Source organism: Trichoplusia ni, chromosome 3, assembly GCF_003590095.1.
Source record: "Trichoplusia ni isolate ovarian cell line Hi5 chromosome 3, tn1, whole genome shotgun sequence".
NCBI classification, from domain to species: Eukaryota; Metazoa; Arthropoda; class Insecta; order Lepidoptera; family Noctuidae; genus Trichoplusia; species Trichoplusia ni.
In genome coordinates, this window is record NC_039480.1 from 14979728 (window position 1) to 15000244 (window position 20517).

General features: G+C 38.8%; 1 protein-coding gene across 1 annotated transcript; it reads right to left on the reverse strand.

Annotated features, from left to right (window-relative positions):
• Positions 1-135: 135 nt before the first annotated feature.
• Positions 136-20155, reverse strand: LOC113508721 ((E3-independent) E2 ubiquitin-conjugating enzyme). The gene is made up of 26 exons (XM_026891806.1): positions 19808-20155; positions 18441-18668; positions 17361-17603; positions 15446-15560; positions 14708-14839; positions 14131-14264; positions 13363-13520; positions 12227-12349; positions 11551-11752; positions 10989-11114; positions 10427-10527; positions 9694-9829; positions 9286-9372; positions 8647-8800; positions 7963-8129; positions 7406-7495; positions 6785-7024; positions 6342-6447; positions 6153-6261; positions 5457-5546; positions 3763-3866; positions 3161-3396; positions 2142-2339; positions 1787-1937; positions 1231-1589; positions 136-219 (listed from the first exon to the last, which is right to left on the reverse strand). The coding sequence occupies exons 1-26, from the start codon at positions 20030-20032 to the stop codon at positions 136-138; spliced, it is 4098 nt and encodes a 1365-aa protein (XP_026747607.1). The 5' UTR covers positions 20033-20155.
• Positions 20156-20517: the final 362 nt, after the last annotated feature.

A 20517-nucleotide genomic window follows, 5' to 3' on the forward strand; every position in this document is an offset into this window, starting at 1 on the left:
GTTGAGTGCTGTTAAATAAAATCCCATTATAATGTTGAAGAATTATTTATTTTTTATCATTATACATAGTTGTCACTTATCTCGCGTACACAAGCGACAAAAGCCTTCCATAGCTCAATTGACTTTGGCATGAAATTACATTGTATTTGTGCTGCCGCCGGCGGCGGCGTGGGCCGTATGGTATAATACTATAAGCACTAACGAGGAGGAATTTTCTTTCTAAAACAAGAGAATAGAAAATTAAAACTAATTTCGAAAATATCACTAATTAAGTGCGTATCACCAGATAGCACTTTCAATTTTCACTTTGCATTTTTTTTCAAAGATCTTTATTTTCGGGAAATGTTTAAGTAATACTATAAATATATGTGTCACACCACAAGTGACATCACTTTTGTGACGCTCAGTATTTGGTGAAGGAACAGAAAGATCCGAACTACTACTTACACTAAACCTAAGAGTGTAAATGATTTTCATTAATTTGAAACATTGGAAACGAGAGTACAGAACATTGATTAGGTATCACACACAGTGAAGTAAGTAGCATCGCGACTCGCACTCGGAGCCCCGCGACTATCGACTATGCTAAGTGGTATGTACTGTCGGTACTGCGCCAATTTAAACATGTTGCTAGTTCATTATTACCATACAAATAATATTTCCCGCATTATAAAACAAAAAATTAAATAAAAACAAAACTATAATTACATAAAAATGAGTGAATGCATTTTTACACACAACATTACACATACATAAAATAAACATTGATGAGATACTCGTAATACTCGCACATCATACCCTGAACTGATGAAACAGGAGCTACAATCGTATATATTAAATTATATTGGAATCAGGAACAAAATCTAGACATTACATCTAAAATTACCTGTCTTTATTGTATCATATTATAGTATTATTAATTATAATAGTGTAGCAAATATTCGAATGATAGCAAAAAGCTTTGCTCGGTAAAAAGTATGCAATTTCAATAAGTACTCATAATCTAAACATTATAACGACGAATGTTGAATTAAAAGTAGACATTACTTTGTAACAAATAAATAATATTAATCTATGCATTAATAAATCTAATAATCATATCATTCGCATAAGATCGAACATTTCATTTAGAATTTGATTATCATTAATTTTCGTGTGTGGCGTAGGGTGCGGGTGCGTGTCGCCGGTCGCGGCGCGCTATAAGGGCGGCGCGGGCGCGGCGGGCGCGGCGGGCGCGGCGGGCGCGGCGGGCCCGGGCGCGGGGCCGGCGGGCAGCGGGCTGGCGGGCGGCGGCGAGCCCGGCAGCGCGCGCCGCAGCGCCGCGCGGAAGGCCGCCAGCGAGGAGCGCAGCGTGAGGCAGAAGCCGCGCGAGGCGGGCAGCAGCGGGTAGTCGGGCGCGGGCGCGGGCGCGGCGGCCACGAGCGCCTCCAGCCGCGAGCAGAGCGCGCCGGCGCAGCCGCGGAGGTGCGCCAGGATCTCCTCGCGGAACGGCTCCGGCGGCCGCGTCGCCATCTTCGTCATCGACTGCACCAGCTTCAGCAGCACCATCTCGTTGTACATGCGAGAGTTCTCCTTGCCTTGCTGGGTACCTGATTACAAAAACACATTGCTTTAACATTGTGACTCATAATTCAAACTCTACTTACCGGATTTCTTGGAAAATTCTGAACCAATTTAACAACTCCTTATATGGAGCGAGTTACAATTTTAATTACATGACACACTGTCATAAATCTTAAAAATTAATTTATTGCCAAGTTATCCTATGTATAGGATTTAAACATACCTTTCTGTTTCTCATAGCCGGCTTCGTTGAAGTAGGGCTCGGCGTTGAGGATGAGCCCCTGCAGCGACACGATGACCTGCAGCAGTGAGCTGTCCTTGCCCCACACCTCTACGCCCCGGCCTGACCATGTGCCCAGTAGGGACACGCACACCTGACATATTCAACAGATTTAGTTGCTGACGTCCATTATAATTAGCACTAGCTAGCTAGCTCAAACTAGCATTAAACTTGGCTGTGTTTAGCGCTGACCCGTCCAAAAAACAAATTCAGTGATATTCTCGAAAATGTAGCTCGCGTTTTAGTTATGAACAAAACTTTTAACATAAGAAGCCGTCTAAAGACAGTAGTTCTTTACCTTGCCATCTTCGTACAGGTTGGGGTTGAGACGGTCGGTGCAGTAGGAGTGGTAGTGGCAGAGCGGCGGCGCGCGCGGGTACTCGCCGCCGAGCTGCACGTCGAACACGAACAGCCCGCCCTCGTAGGGCGTCTTCGTGGGGCCCGCGATCATCACGGACAGTAAGTCGATGCGGTCCTCGTAGCCGCGGACCCATACCTATGACATGGACAATGGTACTACATATATTAAACAGAAGAAAAACATTACAAAGTTTAAAATTTATACTCGCAGGACAGATAAAATTAGATAAAACATTATTAAATAAACAGTACCATAAGACGGAGAAAAAATTGAGTTTACATAAAAATGTTTAATCAAAATTACATTATGAAATGTTTGCAATTTTCATGTTGTCTTGTCCAAATCATAATAAAGACTTTCGTTTTAGATTTTAGTTCCCGACGTTTCGAAACCTTTGCAGGTATCATGGTCACGGGCAGACTGAGATGGCGTTCGTCTTGACAGGAGATGTTGCTCGTTCTACCTTCATATTTTAATTAATTATTTGTGGTCCGACCTACGCAGTATGAGCTCACTGTGTCTTGATGTCTTGCAGCGCTGCTCTTGGGTTTGGCCTTGAGTTTATTTATTATTGGATCCCAAGTAGGTGATATCTTCCAGCCATCTTCTCTATTGAAATTAGGGTGTTTTTTAATCTCAATAGCCTCGCGAAACATCCTAGGTAGGAATTTGGATCTTTTAGTCTGCCCGTGACCACGGGAACTAAAATCTAAAATTAAACCGCGATAAAATCCGTAAAAGTAGTTTCATTTCAATGTCTAACATTCGCGTAAACCTAAGAAACCACTAAAGACTTTCGTTTCTATACACCCTGAAAATGCCTCTATTTGCCCCGTTTTACTTAAATAATCAATATGGATAAGATTGCAATACACAAACATAAATCTCTACAAACTACACAGCCACTGAATTATACAAGACTGAGACTACTATAGAAAAAAAAATGATAAACTCACCCCGGGCGGCAGATCACTTTTGAGCAGTTTAATCTCCCTCTTGACAGCGGAGTAGAAGGTCCTGGGTTCGGAGGGCTGCAACATAGAGAGACGGAACCTGTGGCCGGCGGGCGCGGATTCCAATATACAGAAGCCCTCGCCGGCCTCCTTCTGGTCGTCGATCATGGGGGGGATGGTCTCCATTTCAGCCTCTTCTGTGCCTTCTGCTGTTGCGAGAGGTGCTGTGTCTGATCCACCTGGTAGAGAATAAAGTATTTTCAGTCTGGTGAAATAAATGATGTGACGCGATAAGCTGAGATACTTGATAACAGTAACTTCTACTTTAAACTTCACTGATCAATCTATATTTAATAAAGAACCACCAAGCAGAAACTTGTGGAATTACAGGCGTATTTATTAAAAAATAAAACATCAAACTCGCTGTGATAAGTAATAGTACATTGTGTTTGGGAACATCAATTTGTATTTTCCTTACAGCATAAGCATTGATGGTGTGTCCTATGAGTTATAACGAGAATATAACACAATTTAATGTTATTTTTTTGATCTCACTTAACTAACGCATCAAACAGAAAAAATATCTCAAAGTATCAATCAATTACCGTCTGTTTTAGCCTGTGTCGCTGTGGTAGCGTCTTTGACATCCGCAGCTTTAGCCTCGCCCTTGTCCTCCTCCGCCAGGCTGACCACCAGGGCGCCGTACTGACTACAATCATACACACAAATCATTACAACAGCTAAATACACAATCACCTGAAATGTAAAGGGTATCAACATTATTTTGATGTATAATACAAACAAGTAAATAGAAGGACAGTTTTGAATTGTTTTGTTCTAACCTCACTAAATGCTAAAGAAGTCTTTCTATGTTCAAATTACGTACATGATTCAAAATACTTTGTACTGTTCTCTTTAACTAAATGAATAGAAAATTTACTTATTGGGGATTTATTGTCTAATAAGACATTTACAAGGTGGCATAAAGACATAATAATAAGCGCATAATATATAGAATCTGAAGCTTACCTATCGAAAGAACTTAAAAAAAGGTTATCAAAATTAATATTTATATTGTTAACCTATATACCAAGAGTAATATACAATAACAAATGATACAACAGGAGACGGGAGCTAACCAATTGGATGACAATACATCAGTACCATGCATAATCAACAAGGGACTATCGTACATTCAACTGATGCAAGACTTACATTAAACATTACTATACAATCGTCACAATATTGGGCATATCGGAAATCAGAGAAATTAAGTTACCACTTTTTTTACGAGTCATCTACGAAACGAACATAAAATGAAACAAAAGATAAAAGAAATGCACGAAATTACGAACACTAACAAAACAATGGGTAATGCTTTTAATACCAGGGTTAATGAAATAATATTAATTTATGACCAACGAAACAGAATAGCAGTCGACTTGAATTAGTCATTGTAAACTAAAATTCTAAAGTTAGGAGAAAGAAAGTGTAGTTTACGTTTCTGAAGGATATACATGCACTTCGACATAACTGGAATTAGGAAGACAAATAAGGCAACTGAAGAATCTTACTTCAAACAAGGTTCAAGAAACAAAACAACATAAAAATGATTAAAAACTCAAGTGAAGTTGAAACTAGAAGAAATTTGAGTAAATAATTAGAATCTAATACCAAATCAAACTAAGTTCTGTTAAAGAATCGGAAGGATCATCTTTTCCTAGAACTTTTGATATTGGGTTTAGGCTATTTACCAGAAATGCATATAATCTATTTGATTTAAAAGATCAGACACTTAGGTTTTTAGTACACAAAAGTGTTATTTACAACAAATTAGATTGTGTCCATAAAAATGTTATAGCACAATAAGAGCTTAATATGTTTTGTTTAGTAGGTCCCTCGAACACAGTACAACATATAATGAGATGCAAAATAAAAAATATAAATGAATAAATAAACAAAACAAAACAATTACAAAAGCAATTTGGAAATCTGTACATTATCGTAATATAACTGAAATTAAAATAACAAATTTAAACGTATATATATTCGTATATATACTAAAAACGTATCTTACTATAACGATCATATATTGAAGTATAGTTGCAGGTATCGTTAACATATCAGCGTGTGCATAACGTCACAAGACAATAACATTCAAAGCAAAGAGGATTATATCGCATGAAGGCAGTATTATGTCATAAGAGTAAGTATATACACGTGTATAAGCTAGAAACATGTACAGAAGCCCAATTTAAATAAAAACATAAATTGAAATAAAACAATAAAGGAGGCTCACACTGAAAAGTGGTAGACTAAGTTCTCTTCAGACGCGTTTTGCTTTTTCATTAAGCTGTTAAGGAAATCGGCCAACTCTTGCGGCCTTCTCCTGCGGAATAAATATACTTTTATGTTATAAGACTTACTTAAAGTTCTTATTAAATATATTACTATGTAATATTTAGTCTCCAAGTTATTTAATCCTAGACACTTTACAACAAACGTTAGTATCTGCTAATTAGTTTTTGTACATTGATATTTTACTCATTTTGATTAAACATACCCTATTTTGTTTGAGTACATGGCGCTATATTATAAAGTATTAAAACTATTAAAAGCAAGTTTTTCTATCCCCCGTTAAAGTTTAAGCCGGATAAGCTTAACCTTCGGTGTCTTTAAAGGTGTTCAGATTGTCTGGCAAATCTAGGATTCCAACTATGATCGGCTGACCAAAAGACAACAAATCATTTCAGCACCTTGGTTTTAATTACTTGTAAATACTGACACCGGTCAGTCGCAGGGTATCTTAAACTTACATCCTTGTGAATTTGTAATTTCCTCTTTGTGCAAATATTATTACGACAGCGATATTGCCAAACTTTAGCATCGCAAAAGGTGCGACTGACTTACTCTATAGTGGTTTTAAAACTTTATAATACGGCCTCTGAAATTAAAGTACGTATTAACCATGAGTATGTGCGTCGGATACACTTACCGACTAACTTCAGCGTGCGCTTTAATGAGTTGCGCGTGTATAAGAGAGCATAATTTGTAGCAGACGTTACGGCCCGGTCCTTGATCACCGTCATTCGTCTCCGCGCACGCTGCGAACAGAAATGTGTTAGAACAGTCTCGGTTTGGAAAGTAATATCCAATAATCTCGATATTTTAAGAGCTAACTTACGATTTTCACTGGTAGCGTTGTCATGTGTGACAAGTGTGTCTGAGCCGGTGGCCAGCGCCGGTTCTATATTTAAATGTAATGGTTTCTTGATTGTGCTGTTTTCCACCTACAAAACAATGGTGTTATTTATTGCCTCTTAGATGACTTGTTTTTTTTGTCTTACATTTTGTACTGATAAATTGTTGATTAAAAATTAGTCTGAGGATTTTAGAATAACTAAGTTTGTTTCAACATTTCACTTAACAGAGAAAGATTCCATGACACTTCAGGCGACTCTTTGTTGAGTTAATCAATTATTACTGATTAAATAATATTATTATTGATTGGCTGATTACGCTGCACTATGAAGCTTTGTCTAGCAGTGTAACGGTCCAACAAAGCTTAACCCCAAGTTGCTATTCGCCTTTTGTGAGTACGGCAGTCAGTTAGCAATACATATATACCTGCATGGGTTCGACGGTAACATTAGCCGTGATGATGGGCCTGGCGGGCTTGTCGAGGTCGTCGTCCACGAGCATGGCGTCGGGCTCGGAGGGCGCGGGGTCGGGCGCGGGCTCGGCGGGCGCGGCGGCGGGCGCGGTGGGCGCGGCGGGCGCGAACAGCCGCGCCAGCTGCTCGTGCACGCGCCGCTCGCCCGCGCGCGGGGTGCTGGCGCCGCGCTCGCGGACACGCTCCAGCAGACCCTGCGGGGTACGGAACACCACATTATTATAAAAGACCGGGAGATAGCGCTGCAGTTTAGGTCGATCGTTTGCTACTTTATTCGATACACCTCAAATATTTGATAAGAAAACCAAGGTTCAGGTGTAGGTGGTTACGAAAGTGAATATTACGAAAGCCCCCGCACATACTTGTAAATGTTTGTTTGTCTTTCATTCTATTCCTCCCCAAACTTTGTTAGGGTGTGGGTCCTCAATAAAAACAATAAGATTTTCATAAACCACTAAGTAATATAATTTAATCGGCCTTGATTTGTAAACATATCCACATAACCTTACGACTACGTAAAATTAACGGACAATTGAGTGAGCAAGGATGGCAAAAGTTAGTATTGAGTAACTTACCAAAAAGTGGTCTTCATGGAAGAACGACGTTCCCATCAGGCGGTCTAAGAATCGGCAATCTTTGTACAGGTTTAGCAACTTGCGCATGATCTGCAAACAAAAACATATGTTGGGAGAGACAGATGGAGGTTTAACTTAGTTCTCATTTATTTATAATTGTATTATAATGCGCTAATAGCAGAATCCATTTAAATTGACTGTGGTGAACTTCCATTGCAATTTAGCAGCCATTTGAATAGTCTCGATGTGCGACTAGAAGATACCAGTTTGACATCTTTTATTGTTTTCCATTACCATCTCATGCACTCATTCATGCATTACAATCTTTTGCAGTGGTTTTGCGTACACTAATATATGCCCAGTTATATCCAGTTAATTGGCTGGATCGCCGGGTCTAGGCCTGCGTTAGCCCGCCTACGTACCTCATGCGAGTCAGCTGCGGGATCTTTGTCGAAGATGTCGTTGAGTGCGCGACAGTTGTCGAAGGCTGTATGCAGCGTGGCCGCCAGCTGCGGCTGTAAGTGTACAAGCCACCTTGCCAGAGGCAGCAGGTTTACCTCTTGGCTCTGCAAGGTGGGGTGCTTGGCGAACATCTCCTCGAGCTTCCTCATGGCGATGCGTCCTCGCTCGATGTGCGCGGCCACGCGCGGCTCCAGCAGACGCGGCACGCCGGCGCCCGCGCCCTCGCCCGCCTCCGCCGCCACCGCGCCCGCCAGGCCCGCCTCTGTAACACAGGGTAGTGTTAAAACCATGCGTATTTGAGACAAAAAAAAATCATGAATACAAGGGGAAAACTTCGCACGATGTGGTTCGCGCAAAGAGATAATAATTTATCATATAGAAGCACTTAATTTCATGCCTCCGACTGCAATTCTGTTTATACTGTTGCAAAAAATTGAAAGACTACCGTGCTGATATTCCTAAGTGTACACATTGAATTTTTATCTTGTTTCAGTCTTTTCAGTTGATTTTTAATTGTAGTTATACATGCAGGCGGATTTTTTGTTTTTTTAATTATTATTTTATTTAAATTAAGATTCCTGAGAAAACATAAGCCTCCTCCCAGAAATGAAAGGATTTAGCATTGATCATCACACTAGTTCACCGTGTTTAAATCCAGGTTTTCTCCAATCCAATATATCAGTGCAGCAGTGGCGTCTCAAAACAAATTGTTTGACTAAGCACGTAGTAGTAGTTCACATTTTTTGGTTAGAGCCATGAAACACGTATACAGTGCGTACCTATATGCGGCGGCTGGTCGGGCGGCGTGGGCGGCAGCGGGTCGGGCGTGCGGGGCTCGGCGTCGTGCGCGGAGCTCTGCGTCTCCCACGAGTCCTCCGAGCCCGAGCCCTCCGAGCCCCACAGCTCGCCCTCCTCGCTGTCGTACTCGCCCACCTAAGGGCAACAAAACAACACGTTTCAAAAAACCTGTGTTAAATGGACTGTCGGACTTTAGATAACACAGTGTGGCTGATCCGATTTCAACACTCCATTGTATAGTTGACGATTGAAATGCTATGCGAGGATTTTGAAGTAAAGATCAGAGCTCGTTTTAGAAATATTTAAGTGTCTATGCCAAGCGCGGACGACCGCTTTATACAGTCTTAATCTTTAGGCCTATAAATTTAAGGCGAGTATTCTATAATAATTCGGTAGTGGCGGTTCTGTGCTTTTTATATTTACATATGAAAATTATTATTAGCTCCACAATGGCGCCATTGCAGCGCTCCCTAGGCCACCAATTTAACGGCACTTGAGATACAGGACAGGTATCTCAAATTTATTTAGAAGTTCTAAATTGATGAAGATATTTTTGTGCATTGGACATTATAAACGAGGCTTTCAGGTGTTGGCATTTAAAAATAAAAATATTAAAATACCTTATACAAGTCTTGAGGCCAGCACATGCTTGTGTGTCCGTCCACCCACCATACTTTAACACGACCCGACGGGAAGTTGTCGATCACCTAAAACAATACATTAGTTTATTTACAAGTGTTGCCATTTAAAACATCGTAATAGAGTAAAGATTAAGACAGGTCTAATCATTCTCTTTAAGTATACTCTCTGCAGTCTCTGTTAAACTAATACTCATAAAAAGGATTGCACCATTTTTTGCACTTACAATGACACACGATAGGACTTCGAGTAGTCTGACTCTTTTACAAAGAAATAGAATTAACTGATTTAAGGAAGTGTGTATGTAGGCAGGCCCCAGTTTTAGATTGAGTGGTGACGGCGACAAAGGAGTGTTCTGTTTTAATAGAAATCAAAGTCTTTTTACATACCTGTCCCGCAGTACAGTTGGCGTCTTCCCCGGTGAAGTTGGCGACCCTGATGACGACCGTCCCGGGCCGGTACTGGAAGTCGGGGTGGTCCTTTAGGTCGTATACGCTGACTTCGCTTTCGTTCAACATCTGTGGCCTGTGGAAAAGAATCACGGGTTAAGGTTTTGTTTAAAGACGTTTGAAGACGATTAGGAGCTTCTATTTGGTATACTAGCTACCAGAAAACTAATGGTATTGTTATGCACGATCTAATCGGCGATTGATCTGTCCGTGAATAGGTGATTACCATATCATATATCACTAGTTCCTCCGTGTTTTGGAAGGCAGGTTAAATTGTGAGTTTCGGCTGTTGTTTATACATATGTGTGACAGTCGCTACAGATAGTTAGAAGCTAGAAAGTCTGACATCTAGGCGGACTAAAGGTTATTGGGTTTCCCAGGTAATTGGGTTGAGAAGGTCAGAAAGGCAGTTGGGTCCTTGTAAAACACCGGACTGGATGCCAACCCCGACATGAGGATAGTGGCTATTAACGCACTATAAGTGTCGCTTACAGTTTTTTTGAAAATAGATATAACAGATTTTGATGTCTTCCAACCAATTCAGATACATTCAAAGCCTGAATTGAACATAGACTAAACTGCGATCACTACTATTTAGCATACTTTTTCTACACAAAACTATTCTTTATTCGTGACAGTATTGTTATAATATAAAATATGTATTTCAACATACACAGGTTCGTCTGCACTGGTGTAGGTGCGGTACCAGTGCACGATGGCCGTGCGTCCGTGATGGTCCACACGCTGCACCACGCCGTATTCTCTGTGCTTCAGCTACGTAGAAACATTAACATTTAATTAAACATACATTGATGTTTACTGTTTAGTATATTAGGGAATTTTACAACCGGGAGAATATTTCAAAATATGTTATGATTTTGTCTCAATGCTCAAAATGGAGGAGGAATGAAGGACTTTTTAAGCTTATTTTTAATGATCGCAAATATCTAGTTTTTCTCATTTAGTGCCTAGTTGTGTTAAGTGAAAAAAGGGTGAGCATATGAAAAAGTGAATTAATTTAATTAGGTTATTTGCATAAGCAAAATATAAAAAAATCTACATTACATTATCTTTTGGGTTGAGTAGGTCGAACAATTCGTACTGCTTCAGATGCTTATTAAGTATATTAGATAAAGCACTAACTATGGGGAGATTACGGTTAATACTTAGTAGATACAAGGTGGACAATCAAGACGTATTCGAATAAGTTACGGAAACAAATTAATAAAGGTAACCTGTTGGTTTTCTTCGATGTTCGCCGCCCCGCTGACCACGAAGTCGCCGGGGAAGCACTCCTGCCCGTCCAAGTGATGGATTGGGTATAGCTGTGTTGACGGTATGCCCATTTCTATTGTACCATCCTGCGTGAAACAAACTTATTATATCGTGTACTTTTATGTCCTGTTAGCTAGGCAAAGGCTGTAACTATATATATATATTTATATGATTAAGGCCCGATTTTTTAATCGTCAGATAACTTTTATTTGAGGAATAAATATGGCCGTTTGACATATTTTCTATACAAAAGCTGTCAAAACGTCAAACATATTCGTCGAATAAAAGTTATCTTGCGATAGAAAAATCGGCCCTTATGTTCCATCGCGGGAAGTTTCACATACCTACATTCAAGTCACATGCACATTATTCTAAGTTTTTGTTGTTTGATGGTGATTTTGTCTCACTTGTCATTAATTATTATATTATTCAGATTCTTATTGTGCGTTTAAGATAATATTATTTGCTTATTTTGATTCAGGAAGTCGTGCGCAACAGCCGGTACTGTTTAGTGTGTCGTACCTGCCAGACGACGTTGGCGCGGCTGGTGGTGTGCAGCGTCTCGACGACGACGCGGTCGCCGAGGCGCGGCGGCGGCGCGGGCGGCGCGCGGCGCACGGTGCGCTTGAGGCGCTTGCCGCGCAGCAGCCGCACCGCCAGCTGCGGGGAGCGCTTGCCGCGGCCTGACGCCGCCGACGAGCAGCGGGACGACCACGTCGCGCCACTATACCACGAAATTTCAATTAAATTAAATAATGTGACAGTTAATGAGTGCTATACCATCAATCAAGTCAGCTAACCGCGATCCACTGGACATAGAACACTACCGGGGTCCAGTTCCACTTTACGGTTAAAAATCTTATGACATGCGCGGCTACAACCATTATCTTCCAGTCATAGAACAATTTTGTAAATAAAAGTAACGTTCACTAAAATAAGATTACCATGATATATTCTATCAGCTCCCGCACTAAGGTGCATTTACTACCCGTCTTGACTAGATTTCACAAACATACAAATAATATTCGCTAAGACACCTAGACTTAGGCCAAGCATTCGAGGATCACACAAATGTTCGTCCTACACGGGGGTCTAACCCACGACAAAGGTGGTAATGTCAACCACTCGGCTATCCGTGTAATCGAAAGACTGAAGAAAGAGCAATAAAACATTTTTACTATTGAGCCACGTCAGTTACCTGTCAGTATCACTACCATCGCTGCTAGTATTCTCCCAGTTATCAGAATCGTCGTCGTTGAGAGCGGCCTCCGACTTGCTGTCGCCGTTGAGCAACGAGGTGTCCTCGCGCGCCGGCTCAGGACTGAGGACGTGCGATCTAGTTAGCGCCGACATTAGACACACTGATCAGACCGTTACGGGTGTTCCGAGCTATATGCCTGAAGCGAGCGTAGCGATCATGTGTAGCAACTGGTTTGCATTTAACAAGCGTGTTTTGATGCTAGACATGCGTTGATATAGGCTTTTAAAGTAGGTGAATGGATTGGTCTTAAATGTAGAAATGCAGAAAGGCGAAAACAAATGAGAAATTATAATTGTGGGTTTTTGAATCAAAACATCTTATTAAGATTGTTTTACAGCATCCGAGGCTGAATACTGGTCGTTCTAAAGTTGAGGTTTGCCATGAGTATTTGAGATTAAGATTGAGTTAATTTAAAAAATGTTAAAAACAATCTTTGGATGTTGTTTTCTATCGTATCCAAAGTACTTGATTAAAAAAATAAAAAAGTTATCGTTTCATTGTGAAGCTCGTCCATCTTCCAGCTCCAGCATCATTTGTTAGGAACATGGAACACACTGTTCCCTTTTATTATTTTTTGCCTTCCTTAGTATTATTAATTAAACTAAATTAACTACGTAAATCCATCACCAAGAGAATATACTTTAGTCCAACACCTTCAAAGCAGCAAAGCTTAGGCTGAAAACTTGAGACACACAAAAAAGGCATTATTTTAATACAATATGAAGCAAATCATTTTATATGCGTTAGGTTTAAGGCCGAGTTTAATGTATTTTTCTTTTAAGATATCACATTTAAAATAATTTGACTAAGAACAAAATATATAAAATAGACCAGAAACTCTGACAATGAAATCAACATCTTTATCTCAAAGCAACAAAGTTAAATTTCCCAAACACTTTTATCAAAAACCGAACTACATTTAAAAGTACTATCCGCAATTTGATTAAAAGGTAATTATATCTTAATCCATGGATCATAGATCTACACATATATATCACTTTAATTCATTACAACTAATTCCTATCTTCACTTAACATATCGCATCATAACCTCGGCCTTGTAGTTTCCCTCACCTGATGCCGGAGTCGTTCTTCTCCTCGGCGGCGTTGTCCTCCTGACTGCTGGCCATGGGCAGCGACACGTCCCCGATGGGCTCGATCTTGATGCTGGGGCACACCGGGTCCTTCACCACGTCCATCAAGAGATCCACTTCCATTTCGTCGGAGAAAGTCTGTGGGGAATTTTAAGTATCTTGGATTTATTCATGTTAGTCTCAATAAGTGAGCTGGCAAAATTTGTTTTGCCATTGAAATAATTATTTAGGACATAAAAAAAATAATTACTATCTAGGTTTTTCAAAGGAGTTCAATAGCAATAATGAACAGATTTAAAAATCTAAAAACCCATGTTCTAAATGTCACTCCATTCAAATTTTATCAAACGGCTACAATAGATGGAGACCCGCTGGTTCGATTGTCGTACGCGACAAGCATTTGTGTGATCCTTGACTTAGTCTTCTAGGTTAGTATGTACTTTATACGTGTAAAAAACATTTAACACTATTGTGTCAATGTGTCTATACAGAAAAATATTTAGAAGAAAATCTTTTGAGACATTCTGTTGTGATTATGAAGTTTAATAAAAATGAATATTTAATGATAATGCTTGGTATATCAGATATAATTATTTGAGGTTACATACAAGTGTCACGACTACTGTACTTCTGGGGATAATTGGGAGGGCTCGACGGACCGCCTCCCAAAATCACCCTACGCACGATGGACTCAGTAACCAAGTGCCGTAAGTACAGTCTAGTCTAGACAGATCGATATATAACTTACATCATGTTTAATTTTGCGGTGTGACGAGGCGCGTTTCTTTGGTCTGGAGGGCATGTGATCTATCGAGTTGGTCTCGGTTTTAGATGGCTTTTTTGATGGTCGGCTCTGCTTGCGTTGACTCCTGTAGTATTTACCTATGAGAAAAATAGAAAATAAATTAAAGTTTTAATTGCAATATGCTATTATACTTTAAAAAATCTTATTTTTCTTGACAGATTCTTTCACTTTCTTTTTATATAAAACGTTACGGACATTCTCAATTCTTTATTGCGTACCATAATGTTTACAGGTTGTTGATATCTAGATATTTAGTCACAATTATGGACCCTGTCGGGCACAGCATTGATTAAATGACGTTGCAGATGTGCAAATTTTTATGTAAAGTATTGAGACTTTGCGAAAAACGGAAAAGACAAGTCGGCCCTTAGGTCCTTGTAAATAAGTTATACGAATTATATTTTCTGTTCATTTTGTAGGTAGTTTCGTGTCATGAGAAACAGGACTTATTTATCTCATTTGTGAAATGACAATAAAAGCATCCAAAACATAATTTACTGTCAATTATTAATATATTTACTTTGTTGTTTCCTCCATTGCTTCTTACTGACAAATATATCTTCGGGGCCAATGGTGAGAAAGTTCCTGTCACCGACTTGGAGGGTGCACGGCTCAAACACGTTCAGCAACTTCAAGTTCTTAAGGTCTTCACCTATGTGTGTAAAAAACAAACAGGTTTTAGATCAGCCGTATTAAATAAAAGCACGGTATTGAATGTTCAACGAATTAATAATAATAATTCGCTAAATATTTTGTAGACACAATAGAAATTAGTGTAATGTAATTTAAAATAACTCCAATTATACTAGAAGACAGTGGGACGGTGTTACTCTACTCTAGAGTGACCTATTTTATGCGTGCAATACAAGTGATGCATTCATTTTAAGTGTTTCTATTCGCAGGCTTTTTTTTTCTTATTTTAGTCTCGGAATGGTAAGTTTAAAGAAATCTGGGCGTAAAGGTTAGATTGGAAGCTCATTCATTATAAGCATATCCTAACTTAACATCTGTATTTTTGGGCCCTATGTGCGGCGTAGGGCACAAAAATACAGGTGTTAAGTTGCAAAATGTTGCTTTTGGTCATTTAATGGTTAGCGAAAAGTTGTTCTTCAAACCGTCCAACACGGTTACTGATTATTGTTAAAGTATCGACCATCTTAGCTTCTAAAATATATCTATCTATACCCGAGGGATAAAATCTATGCTAAGCCAGAATTGCGTATCGTTGTAGGAAACTTCTAGAACAATATATAAATACCTTCAACTAAGAACTTGGGCTGTTGCGGCGTCGCGGGGTCGGCGGGGTGGGTGCACAGCGCGCGGCACTGCCAGTGCACGCTCACGCTCTCCGTCACCACTGCCTCCACGGTAAACTGCATATAAGACATCAGAAATTATATTTAGGAGAAAACGAATCTAAACCATCCTTTTATAATAATGGTTTTATAATTGGTTAAACAACCTTAAAAAAGTGTAAAAGCTTCATGGGATATTTGATAATATTTTATACTACTCAGATAAAATAAAGTTATTACAATAAATACTTATAAATTGTAAACGAAATTAATTGCAGGGTGCCATATGGTACGAAAACGTGATTGTTATGAATCGATGTCGCAGAACTATATCCTATAAAGACCGTTGAAGTACCGAACTGAACGAAAACGTGTGTGCTAATTTAATTAATTTAACATTAACAATAAAAATAAAAAGCTAATAATTTAGATAAGATTAAATGGCTTTAAATAGATATCAATATAAATAAAGAATGCGTCACCATCACCACGACTTATTTAAATTTAATTGTTATCTTCTGCTATCTAAAATTAAATTAGTATTTTTTATTAAAGTATATTCTATAGACTAGATAGGTCACTTGTGCATAATACGTGAAGAAGTCGAAGCCTAGATTTAGCGTTAAACTAAGAATGTAGAAGCATATTATGTATAGGAGCGACGTTAATACGTCGTGACCTTGTTGCTCGTACACCCGTGTTACTTTAGCGGCGATCGAACTAGCCCACTTAAAGATTAACTTGGCTCTCAAACACTGAAAAAAAAATATTCATGTAAAGGCGGGTATAGACACACGAAACTAATGTTACAAAGCGAGCATTCCGTGCAGTATTAACTTAGTTATTGCACTAACTTGCTGGTCAGTCAGTAGACAAGATATATTTTTACAAGCAGTACTAGTTGAATGACGAATCACTTTAATGTAAGTATGGGAATGAGAGTCCTTTAAACTCTATCGATTGCACTTTACGAATTGAGAAATGTGTAAAGTGGATAACAAATAATATTAAGGCTCTTAACACAAGTCTGCACCCGCCTTTAGAACTAATAGCGAAACGAAAAAAAGCTAACACACCCAGTGTCTATTCCAAGAATTAATAAAGCGAGCTAAAGAATGCCATTGGGTAGATTTAATTTAAGAAATAAAAGACAATAGGCAAGCTATTAAATTATTTCGGCGCATCTATATTAAAGGCACTCGGAGCTTCGAGATCTTTTAATTATGACAAATAAAATCGATCAAAATCTTGTGAGATTTCAACGTTACTTTAAGCAAAAATGTCGCCACTCGGCTAAAAACAGTTGATATTGTTTTCTAACAATACGTTAGTGTGTTAAATTTAGTTTTTTGCCTACCACTGAAAAGAATATTCTATTCAAGAAAGAACATACAACATAAAAGGTACACGAAACGACTGTTGGTTAGGAATAGAGCGTCTGTAAAGCTTCTGCGAAACTGAGATTGAGATTACCGTAATCCGCAGAAGAAAATTCACTAATTACTTATAATCTTTAGTTAGGAAGAACCAGGTGTTTAGAGGAACTTTTTTTTTGAGAGTTGCATAAAATAATGTGTCTATAACTTCACCCATCACGCAACAATCTTCGAGATTCCGATTACAAAGTTTAATTTTTACACACACGACCAAAAGTTTAGATTCACATAATACACATCTGTCAAACTATCATGGTTCTTGAGATACAGCCTGGTGACGCACGGACGGGCAGAAAGACAGCGGAGCCACAATAATAGGGTTCCGTTTTGACCTTTTTGGAACTGAACTCTAAACAAACCAAAAGCCACAATAAAAGGGTTCTGGATTGACCTTCTCGGTACTGAACGCTAAAAAAACAAATAACGGTTAAACATCACCAACCTTATGATCATGCATCTTATGTTTCCTGGCGGCCTTCATTTCTTTGGTGACGTGGAGCCAGTTGGCGTTGTCGAGCGATCCCAGCGGGCCGTACACAACCTGCCCCGGGTAGAACTCTGAGGAGGAGTAGGGCGTGGAGCGGCGGCGGCGCATCGAGTAGTCCTCGAGCGGGCACGTGTCCAGGTCGGGGTACTCCAGCCGGGAGCCCTCGGCTGATACTAGGCGGAGCTTGCTGTGGACAGCCTGACGACAAAATTGACTAGTCAGATGCGTTGACTACACCACTAATTTTCCAGACATGTTGACTTTATTATAATAACTTTCCTAAAGACTAGATCAAACATTTACTGGTTCGAAATCTTTCATTAAGCATTGGTGTCGCGACGGATAAAATATTGCTTTTTAGTTTTATAAGTTAAACATTTGCAATTTGTAGGTTGAACGTTTTTTAAGAACAACAAATAAGAATATAGTCATATAAAGAATAGAATTGTTTTGTCTATTTGACTCGGATTATATCTCAGTGTAATCTATAAATAATATGCATATTACCATGATAACAACATCAATAGACTATAATTATATCTGTATGAAATATATTATTATGCATTTGTTTATACAGCATAATACATTTGTACATCCTAGTTAATATATTAAGATAGAATATTCTGATACATGTATGCAAAATTTATAGGAAATCTCTTCTCAATAATATTCATAATTATCCAAGAATATCAACTCAGCTATAGGATGTAGGGGAAATGCGGTGGAAAATGCAACCTCACACAGTCACCACCCTCAGCCATGAGGTATCGAGAAGGAAAATTACAGTTTTTTTTTAACAACTCCCGCACTAACAAATTTAATACTTGTGTCGCGGGGGGTTTCACAAACATACAAATCTCATGCACAATCACACCCAGACTCAGAACAAGCATTCGTGGATCACACAAATACTTGTCCTACATGGGGGTCGATTCCGCGACACGACGCGTACAGTGGGTTTGGCGGGGTGACCTCAACCACTCAACTATCCGTGCAGTCAAATTTATATTAGACATTTATGGTTAAACTCCTTACCTTGGAAGTCCCAACCCATGAATCCAGACATACGGCCAAATCTGGAGTGAACTCCTCCAACGGCTGCAGTCTCTCACTAGCGACACTGGGTATGACATGCTTGGTGCCAACAATCTGCAGGGCTGCCGTCATTATGATGTCCCTGCAGTAGCCCCTCTGCGTATCCTTGCCGGCAATGAGGCGACGAACCACATCACCAGGCATCAATGAACGATCCGCTAAGCCAACCTGAGATATGACAGTATCCTTGTTAAATCGAATATTTTAGCTAGGTTTTGAGTCTGGATCTTTTAGCTAGACTCTAAAGTTAACTGTAATATTAACTCAAATATATTTTTTCGACACTTTTCATGTGCTGGCTGTTTAATTCTTTTTTTGCGTCATTTGCTTGTAATTGAAAATATTTAATGAAGGTAGATGAAAAACATTTTAAATGGAATATTGTGTATTTAAAGGTTTCTTTTAATTTATATTCTATTTAACAATAATAGTTGATAATTTGGTGGTCACATTAATATAAATTTAAATACATAAAATATATTTTTTAACTTAGTTTGCTATAGTAACAGCAGTAAGCATTTGTTTGTAACATGGCAAATAATTTATTCAGATTCTAGTTTATTTCATTGGAGGGTAGAAATTAATATTGCTACCAACAAAAATTAAAGTTACAAAAATCAATTTGGTAAAAGTAATGCTTGTATAAATATCTCAGATTACTCAAAGTAGCTTTTAAGATGATATGAAGATGTTTTACTCCTTTCCTTTACTTGTTGCAAAAGGACTTGTCACAACATGTGGCTCCTTTACAAGCTTTATATCTCATTTAAAAGTAATATTAAGTGTTTATGTTTAAGGTTTTTCTTAGTTCCAATCTCTATCAGATAAATTAAATTAACATTAATTATTGCCCTTACAACTGTTGATTTAAAACTAACTAAGCATTGATAGTTTAAGAGGCCTAACAAGTGCATTTTATTTTGAACATGTGCATAAATTTTATACAAAGACAAAGATAGTTCATGGTCAATGAGCATGTTCCGGTAACATAATCACTGAATATTGGTTTTAATCTTATGTATTGGGAACTTATGACACAGCCAATAACTTCACCTTGTACTGAAAATATTTCACTACACGCAAATACATTCAATAATTTTGTGGGTGGACTTAATTAAATTTATGTTTATGTGTAATTTTACCTCCATAAATACATTTGTACATACATCGTGTTCACGAAAAACCGCTACCGCCTAAGGCTCAGGGGTTGTTGTCCCGCAAATGAGGTACTTATATATCTGCCGATAACTACAAAGGTGCGCAAGTGCGTGAGACCAAATATGATTTAGGATGTCGTCCTCGCTTACCGACTTCTCGGATATGACTCGCTCGGTGCCGGAAGGATGCCAGACAACACGAATCTCGCCTTTTTGTATAGGTGTTTCAATGTCGCTCTCTTGATCGCTGGAGTTGGCTTCATAGTTCTCGAGTACCAGACCGAAGACCACTTGACCGCGATTGTTGAGTTTATACACTTCATCCTCGTAAAAATATTGAAAGTCAGTCGGCGAACCTGGATTTTGCCCCGCCATATTGACGGGAATTATCTAAAGACACAAATAATTTTGTTTTTTACGTGATTATGTTCTTTCTGACAGCTGATTGCAATGTGTGGCGCATGCGTCAATAAATTATGCAACGGAAACGCCATCTTGCGGCCTTTTTGGTAAATTTGACTGCGTTCCGTCTTACTTAGTTACTGTTTTTAAAGTGTTATCTAAATTGTTTATTTTGATATTGTTTACTGATAAATCACTGATATATGGTATCCGATATATTTTCAGTAGTTCTTTAACCGATTTGTTTTTAAACTGGTGGCCTCGTTAAAATTATGTATATAGTGTGGTTGTTCTGTTTGTAATTTGAATTTAAGAACAAACAAATAAAATTAGACCCTGTTAATTAAACACTTAATAAGTATTACCTATGTGTATATGTAAATACCGGTCATGTTTATGAAATTATAAGCTAAATATCGTAAAAACACTCATTCTAACTTAACATAATAACACGGTAC